The 9,916-nt window shown below is 35.8% G+C and overlaps 1 protein-coding gene across 1 annotated transcript; it reads right to left on the bottom strand.

Moving 5' to 3' along the window:
• Positions 1-377: 377 nt before the first annotated feature.
• On the bottom strand, positions 378-2,007 carry LOC144354672 (neuronal acetylcholine receptor subunit alpha-7-like). The gene is made up of 2 exons (XM_078010339.2): positions 1,686-2,007; positions 378-931 (listed from the first exon to the last, which is right to left on the bottom strand). The coding sequence occupies exons 1-2, from the start codon at positions 2,005-2,007 to the stop codon at positions 378-380; spliced, it is 876 nt and encodes a 291-aa protein (XP_077866465.1).
• Between the last annotated feature and the right edge of the window lie 7,909 nt (positions 2,008-9,916).

The following is a 9,916-nucleotide window of genomic DNA, read 5'->3' on the forward strand; positions in this document are numbered from 1 at the left end:
TTACCATACCATGACTCACTTCTTCAAATCATTATTTTTTAATTATCGGTCCTTGATAGTCTTGTTATAAGTTTCTAATAATTATGGTTTACCCAAATACCACAGTCAGAGTTCGTTTGTTGCTGATTTCTTAGTTGAACGGCTTAGGGGAGTGTTATTTGGAACTATTTCCGTTATGATTAGGTTACCCGAATCGTCTTTTATTCAAATTTTCTTAAATTTACTTTTCTTCCATGCTGAGTTTGTCACAACTTGCATAATAGTATAATTTAAATACGTCTCTGATGCATGTCTCGTCCGAATATAACCGAAAAAGAAATATTAGAATTTAATTTAATGGTTGTCAAAAAACTTGATGCTATGTAGTGAGTATTATGTTACAACATACATATCAGAGTAATCAGAATTGTTAAAAAGGCAGTGGTAACCACGAATAATAAAAATCGGTCGACAATTCTAGCGAGCTCTTTCCATTCCAATAACATGGCTTCACGATTGTCGCATTCATTCAATCTATTGGCTAAATCTGTCACGTGATTCAGTAAAGTCTCAAGGTTCTTTGCAGTACGGAAGGTGGGATTCCGCTGTCGATACGCAGGGTACTGTTTCAGTTCTTGTTCGTCCACTTTTACGAATTTGTTTGGAGTCACATCTATGGTAGTTTCTTCTTCTAATGAGTTTTGCGACTCGTCATTCATGCAAAAGTTCGGATTTTCTGTGACCGCTATCGGGTCCGGGACCATGGTTCGACAAGCACGATTTGCCTTCTCCACCCCCATACACAGACACGGTCGCATGAAGTCAAAGACGACACGACGAGCCCAGTTAGGTACCGGCCGTGGATAGCTGGTATGATGATAAATCGATAGTACCCAGACACTCAAGCAGCATGAACAGGCATTCAGGAAAATCATCATCGCGAAGTAATAAGCTATAAACATAAACATTTCGTAACATTTTGTTAATAATTAGTTAGATTGGAAATTTGTTACACAATATCAATAATTCCACACATTAAGATGTTGACATTTAATAATACTTGAATATCTTATGAATGTGAGGTTATTACGAAGATACCTCAAAGTATGCACGAAGACAGTACAGCGCCAGTATCGCCCGACGCGCAGGGGAGGTCGATGCGACGGCGTACTGTCTGAGTGCATACTTTGAGGTATCCTCGTAATAACCTTATTATTATTATACATATTTTCCGTTCAAGAATACATAGAACATACATAGAATACATAGTTTAGAACAGAATCAGTGAACTTCTTTGTGTGGAATCCGGTCAAAGCCTGGTGGCAGCCATGTTTGTTTTAATTATTAGAGGAAACTTACGCGCGTAATCATTCCATATTTGGAATTCGGATTTCCTTATATGGTAGGATGAAAATACTAGTACCCCGTAAAATACCGCATACTTAAGGCGTTACGGTATCAGAAGTATAATAATAATAATTGATATTTCTAATACGTGTGCCGTAATTTATGCCGAAGTAGGAAGGTGTCCTGTGGCGTTACATTACATTTGGTCCTATCATCACCGGTGATACGTGAAATGTGTGCATATAGGTATAGAAGCTGTGTTTTTGCAACAGTTTTTTTTTCCGGTTATATTATCACCCTACCACACCATACACTGACATCTCCCGATATAAATAATGGCTCACCGCCGTGCTACTTACCTAAATGTGGAATGGAATCGCCGTTAGGTGGCATCAATTTCATAACCAGTTGTTGAAAAACTACAAGCGCCAAGAGGTTGGAGATACAGAGTGTCATCTTTTCGCCAGAGTCTGGTGGCAGGCAGAAGCACATCAACATCAAACATGATAAGATTACGTTTGGTATAATGAGATTAAAGATATAATACGTCGGGATTCTTTGAAGAGTTAATGTGAAGTTCATATAACTAATTGGCTCACTAATTCGTTGTAAATTAACCATCGTCTCTTCAACAACAAAGTCGATTACATGCCATTCCCCGTTCCCTACATACATCGACATGTCAGTGGCATAAGGACCGACTTTTAACATCAAATGTGAAGAGCTATATGACCATGAACCGTAAGTAAGGAAGCAGTCGTGACGATCGAAAGGAAACTTCAATAGGTTCAGTCGGCAGCTGGTTTGCGTCAAGTCATTCATTCTATAGGAGACGGTACCGTTGTTTGCCACGAGAGCGTATATTTCGTCTTGTCTGAACTCTTTCACACTAGAAATATACGGAGAAAACCCCCTGTACAGTTATGTAGTGACAGATCAATGGTTACGAAATGTAATCTGTTTTGAAAAGACGCTATCCCGTAAATGAATTAAAAGGCGGTGGTTGTTGTTGATTCAGAGAAATTCGTATAAAGTCCGTAATTATCAATTTGGCTAAGATTCTTTCATTTTCAACATATTTGAATCGGGGACGATCTTGGCACGTATCTGAATTTTATTTTTAAGCTATAAAAAACATGTTTCTTGTCGTTCACGATATAAAGGTATCACCCCCAAGACATCGCAATAAATGAGATATGAGGGGATGTCTTTACACAAACGGATTAAACTGGATCTATATATAGTTTTTTTTAAGCAAACAACATTTTCTCATAAAGCGGTTTGACCTCAAATAAAAACAAAAATACATGAATAAATTAAACGTATGGTTAAACAATGGGTCACGAGCCCACTAATGGGTTGATAATGGTTACATACTTGTTATAGAGTTCGACATCAGGTCTCCAAAGCTTAGACAGCGGCATGTGAATATAGTCAAGATTACCGTACTTCGAACTGTTCCATCTCAAAAATTCATCAACCCAGGTCTGAAATTTAAAAAAAAAAATGCTTCCGATGAAGATTTTAAAAATACGGAAATACTTCAAGTTGAAATCTTTTGAATGTAGCCGCATGAGTATGTCTGAATAGATATCAATGTATTTTATTCAGTACCGAAGACAACCGACCGAAATGTACAAGACACAGTCTGTGTAAAACTGATCATTAGGGTAATAAATCAATGAGGTAAACACAGATGATTTAGGCATTGAGTCCAAGAATTTCAGATCTGAATTTCAAAACAAAGAAGATAATTTACCCAAGATTGGTCGATTGATTGAGGAAATAAGCACAAGCAATTTACGCGTAACATGGCAGCTGGAATAATATTTTGCATTCTGTGCCTGTCTCCAAATTTGTGATAAACTGGACATTCCTGCAAATTCATCTTCAATAAACTCACGTAAATCACATATAATAATTGTATTTGTTTGGAATATTTGTCCATCTGCCGAAACACACATTTATAGCGTGAACAGAAACTCTAAACCTAAAGGTGACAAGCACTTTTTAATGTTGCATATGATTCTAATGGTAATGGGATTGCAAAACCTGATCGCACTGCATCGATAAGTTGGGCATGATTGAGTTACAGAGATAACGTCACATGATATACATGTAATTTAATTAAGCAAATTACTCGTCGCTGTATAATTTTTTTCTTATATTTACTGATGTGAAATGATCATTCTGTTCACATCGAACTTGACTTTAAGTTATTGTTGACGACATTTTATAAGACTCCCATACACCAAAACACACTGCGTAATTGGTGTTACGAGCAGGACACAACTGAGAACTTGAACTGGTTTAAGACCATCGTGGCACACACTAATTTCATCTTAATTAACTGCTGAGCAAACGTTGTCAATAGTAATAACCAGTATTGACATTACGCCGGTACAACATCCCTATAACTGCTACGTATATATACGTATGTACCTTACCGCACAATATTTATGACAAAGCCCGTGTAGAACGACCTGTGTCCGCATACGACATTGCAGGATTTGGTCGATTGTTTTGGTGAACAGCACAATCCACATTGTAATATATTCAAATGCCTTATTTGAATCGTAATATTTTGCTGTTTATTCATTCAAACACCAATATTGCAGTTAAAACACCATCATGAACCCAATGCTAAGTTTACATTACTAGTGTTTAATGTGAAAGTAAGTGACGCGATCAAGTCTTACATAATGGTCCATACCTGGTGGCAATCACATGAGTTTGGATTGTTAGCGTCAATCCGAACGACAGGGAATGCTTTTTGCTGAATGCTAAAGATCAATCTGACTCAGGGACACCATCCCCAGATGATAGTTCAATCTTGAAGGTCAACACATTCATTATATAAACTCAATGATTTCCAAATAATATACGTCGTCCAACCGTATAATTACCGCAAATATTGTTTATTATGTGAACCTTTGAAAATAATTCATGAAAGTTTGTAATATTATATTATATTTTGACAGTGTCGTCATGAGATAACTAAAATATGAGTCTAAAAATTAAAACTAAAATTTGACCACTTACGTATTTCAGCCAAATGTTCAGAGTCAACTGCTGCTCCTGTGTGTCCTAAATAAGAATTACGATTATTATTCGACAGCATACAAAGCAAATCAGACAGAGTCATTTTAGGTTAAAATAAATATTTGCGATTTAAATTATTGTATTTGAAGAAAAACTCACCAAGTTTATTATTTGTAACAAAGATATCCCGAATATTACAATTGTCACGGTGGATATATTCGACACTGGTCTGATATGCTGTTGATATCCATTTGACAGTTCCTCCAACAAGATATGTTGATAGGCAATATCTATAAACAATATGTAATTTTTTATGTTCATGTTTTAGTTTGTTTGAGACTATTTAAAACTATATATTCGTAATTTCAACTTCCCAACATTTGTTTTACTTTTTAAATAATAAATGTACATTACCTTCATCATCGGAGCTGACAAGGATATGTGTGTTGCACAATGCAAAGAATACAACCGCAACAATGTACATACTATATACGACTTCTTCTCCGGTATATGTCAGACGTGTTTTGTAAAGAAACGTTACGTTAATGCGCAACTGAGTACATCAGTCGACAATGATATAACGGTAATCGCTACAGATAAGCGTTTAATAGAGTATGCGAGGCGAACTGCTATATAAACTACTTATTTATATACACTGTATAATTTATTCATATCATACACTTACTCGTTTTAAGGTAACACAAAACATCCGTGTACAAAATGAGGATCATTTGTGTATTTTGCGTGGGATCATACAAGTGGCGTTGACGCCTATATCGTGTAATTTACGATACGAAAGTTTCAAAAACAATCAATATTTGATCTCTGAAAACAATAATTATAATGCGATTATGCATTTGCATAAAGTCGATGACGATTGACTGGTGGACCAATTAATCAGGGCGTTCTATTTGCTGGTGAGGCAGTTAATTTAGGCATTCCATTGCCTAACCTATAGTGTTTTCACACTAGAATCTGTATTTCAATACGAAGGGATTTCTCTTTATTTTGAAAGCAACGTTATGCTCAAACTGTTTTTGCAACCACGTCTTTGATTTGTAACAGGCATTTTAGGTAAATTCCAACCAATTCTGTAATGGCGGGCTCAACTATTTCAATTTTCAAAAAATACAAGCCCCTGTGTCTTCATGGCTTCAATTTAAAAACGTTCAACTTCTGTAACAACATTGCTTACTACTGTAAAGGGGTTAATTATTCACTGGGTTTTAATTTTGCTTATTTCACTGACGGGAAAATGCGCTAAATTAAAACCCAGTGAAAATGTAAAATGTAGTATAGAACACATTATCTAAATGATAAAACCATGAATTTAAAACCCACTGAATATGCCTGAAATTTAAACCCAGTGAAAATTAGTTATTTTACAGTATTTGATTTAAACAATATATATATAGAGAGAGAAAATACACATGGGTTTTGACTCTCTGGCTCTGAATTTTACTATGATATCAACACGTGAAACAATTATAGATCTGCGTATTTAACAAAATCGAGTACAGCTGAATTGCTCGAACGGCATGACATATGGCGAATATGAGTCTAAACTGTTTTCAGGAGATCCTGTACTTTTCAAGCAATGCATGGAAACTTCTGTTGTTAAAAGGCATGCTCGAATTTCATGTAAATAAACAATGTATTTTACACGCGTTGTATACGTCGCTATGCCTCCCATGTCGAACAGGACGCGGCGCGACGACCACCGCCCTTAAACGTTGCTATTCTATTCGGTGATATTTGTCTTGTGCACAATATAGTTTATGCTTGCACGATCTATTGAAAACAAAATAATTTATTATTAGTAATAATGTATGCAATAATAATTTTTAAGTAATAAAGCTGTGTGTCACGTGGCCATGGAGCGGTGAGCGACAGTCCGGTGCTCGGCAACCAAGTCAACGTCTATCGCCATCCAAGTACATTATTTATATAAAGTAAACAACCCGTCTCGCCACACCGCACTGTATTTTGTGTAACCGCGACCCGTTTAACGCGTGACCCCATTCTTACATTTGGTTGGACATTATTGGCAGATTGCACCAAAGCTCACGCGTGAATTCCAATCTTACCATAAAAAAAACTCAATAAGACTGTGACATTGAAAGCAATATAGCGTAGAACGACAGGTGCATTTCCGGCGACCGTACGAGTACTTCGGTGCATGTTACTCGTAACACCGCCGTGACGGAACATAATTTATCATGAGTGTCAATATGTAATAATAATTAAATATATAAATTATTCATGGATCTAACGGGTGTCATTCTCTGTGGATTGTTGGACTTGATATTCCTTAGTTCCAACCGGATGATGACGACCGACAATATAATTGTTTGAGTTTTGGGGACTGACATAAAGTTTCAAGTGTCCTATTTTGTTGGTGTGTACCCTCTCCATAGCATCGTTTCAAATTGTACAATGAATAAAACGATACTTCAGGAAAAGGAATAGTAATTTTAGTTTTAAAATTTAATTTAATATTTTGTTCGTAATTTATATTTGGTCATTATTTGAACTTGACTCTGCAATCGATATTACTTAGCGGTAGATTTCAAAGCGGGTCGTTTTTTTGTGTGTTTTTTTTCAGAGAAAATTTGGTTGCGACAAAGTTTTATTTACGCTGTGTTAAGCATATATTTTGTAAAAGAGGGAAGGACAAAATCCACAAACAACAAAAGAATCGGGTGTACCATATAGATTTTAGTCGTTTTTTAACATATGAGTGGGTCAATTTGAGCTAAATAAGCAGCCACTATGTGAAGTGCTGGAACAGTGGGTCTATCAATGAAATCTCATAGACGAGATGCTGTCTGCTAAAAATAGTTACAGCAATTAAAATAGAATATCAAATTCCAATATATTTGCATAATGGCCAACTTAAGTAATTTGAAGAGACATTTTCATCAAAACAGTGGAACACTTGCATATAAGAAAAATTATAATACGTGATATGTATCACATGGGCTTGTTTGACTGATGTTAATGTATTCATATATCTACGCCACATAAAAGAGAATATTAATATTTCGTGAAATATATACATATTTTTAATATACTCAGATATTCAATTTATTTATAATCTATGGGCAAGCTGATCTATGTAGTAATTATATCACTTTAACCTCTGCAATGTCTAAATACAATACATAACTAGTTAATACAATTACTCCCAGTCGATATTTTTGCTATGCACTAATGCACTATTACCTTCTTCGTATTTGATCGACTCTAGCCTGAATGATGATGTTACGTTAAACACGAGAAGGTATAAAGAAAAACATGGTCTGATGTAAATATAGTGATATCATGCTTCAACTGATCTTCTAAATGTGCCACACTAGTTTGAAAGATATTAAACCAACACCAATAAAATCAAAAATATTACCATGTATTCCTATTCATTTATTTGTGTACCGTTGTATGCTACTCATTTTGTTTAGTATTTTTAAATTCTCTCTTAAAGTGCATGTGAAATGCCTGTTACTTTCTCGCCTATGATTATTCATTGGTACATCAATATTATTAATTTGTACGTTTCTATGCATAAAATAGTTTATTTAAAGTGGGTTTGAAACTCAGTCTATGACATATTTATTCTCGTGTGTTTTAATACTAAGCTTTCATTTGCATACATAAATACCCCCTGATGACGTATGAAGGGGAACTTGCTGGACAGCTTGCCTTGCCGATACGTGACTGTATATAAGGCACATTTCTTGTATAGTTTTGACATCTTTGACTAAATTGCCACTTATGTACTTGTTCGTCGAGGAAGAATGGACCATAATGAACACATAATATCAAGTTTATCTCACAGGGTTGAGTTAGATGCGAAATATGTCCTTTCTAGCGTAGCTGGTCACCGTTTTCGCTTCGTTTTCGTGTCACTAAGAACATTGTTGCTACCTCCTACATAACACGGACTAAATGGTCTCTATAAACCGACATTCAAGATCTCAAAAATATCAAATCATTTGAAACATTTACTCGACGTCCCTCTATCGTCTGAAATCCGCCGTGGTGATCAGGGGCTGGTCCGGAATATTTTTCATTAAAAAGTGTTGGTATTGCACCAGGTTTAAGTTTTTTGACGCTTCGCTTTATAACCTAGTTGTGTTTTCATATAAATGAGAAAAGCTGTTCGGCAAAGGAATCGGAGGTAAAATGGACACTACATATGACGGTGTAAAGAGTAGGTTCACCCCAACGTTTTCTCGTTGCTTGCAGTTTCACGGCTTTCGTCCACTGATGTCGCACCTTCGGATCGATTGGAAACTTTTAAATACTTACACTATGGCTATACGTATTACTGCACCTGCCCATAACACAATTAATCATCATAAATGTTTGTTGTGAAAACAACTTCTAAAAACTCCCTCTCAAAAATACATAAAATATACGCCGACTCAAAAATGTATATCGTTAAAAATATGTTGAATGACACAGTCTTATACAAGTACGGCTCAAGGGTATGGCTTCCTCACATTGTTTGGCACTTTATGACGCACCATAACCTCGGCGAGAGTCGGTAAACCGGAAACAGTCGACCGTTACAGTATAGGTAGGCGTGACTACAGCACGAGAACTATCTCAAATTTACTTAGATATGAGTAATCATTTTCAATAACAAATTCAATAACTGTCCATTTCCGTTGAACACAAATCTAAAATGGGAAACGTGTGGGTGGGCATTTCACATGCACTCAGAGTACTATGATAATTGTATAATAATTAAATATAATATAATTTCTGATTTTACATAACCCATTATTCTCACTGAATTCTCACAATGACACGTCGATATGAAATATGCACGAGCCATTTGTGTTGATGTTGTTTAACAATGATAGATTTATAAATATATTTGGGTTAGAGAAACTTTTCACACCAATCGTTTAATAATATTGGTGTTTTTGAGTAGATCCGTACCAAATACGACGAATACCTGAAAAGCAGGTCTCGCATCGTTAGCAAGCAGTTTTCAACTACAATAGAAGTAAACTATTACTACAGAGAATATACCGTTGCCCCATATGACTATGAATATAGATAATCGTATTACCAACTACATTGAGGGCGCTGTAATCGACTAAACTGCAAAGTTATAAACATTATTATATATGTATCGCACGAACAACGTGTTTTATAGTGGTAATTATTTTTAAGCAATTAATTATCATGATAAAACAATGTAATAAAGATTGCTTACGTCAAGTATATTCTGCAATGAAAAAACAACATATATAATATAACGTAGGCATGTAACGGAGATCGTAACTTGTCGGGGACGTCGTCACCTGCGCATGCGTCAGATGGCCATAGCGTGTCATTGTTTACAAACAAGCGTCTACCCATGAATCTTTGCGTTTTTAGCGTATTAATATGTTGTTATCGTCGCTTGGGACTCAATTCCCGCGCGTGCGCAGGTGACAACCCTCCCTCTTTAAAAGCTAATATGGTTATTACTGGACTGTAGTATGTCGTGTTGTTGTTCACACTGTCACGACCATTCAAAGGAATTCGACAAAGC

Source organism: Saccoglossus kowalevskii, chromosome 19, assembly GCF_978046115.1.
Source record: "Saccoglossus kowalevskii chromosome 19, keSacKowa6.1, whole genome shotgun sequence".
Taxonomy (NCBI): Eukaryota; Metazoa; Hemichordata; class Enteropneusta; family Harrimaniidae; genus Saccoglossus; species Saccoglossus kowalevskii.

Coding starts and splice junctions, on each gene's coding strand:
- LOC144354672 (XM_078010339.2), bottom strand. CDS start 2,007: ATGTCGATGTATGTAGGGAACGGGGAATGGCATGTAATCGACTTTGTT. Junction 932..1,685: donor CGATTCCATTCCACATTTAG/GTAAGTAGCACG, acceptor TTATGTTTATAG/CTTATTACTTCGCGATGATG.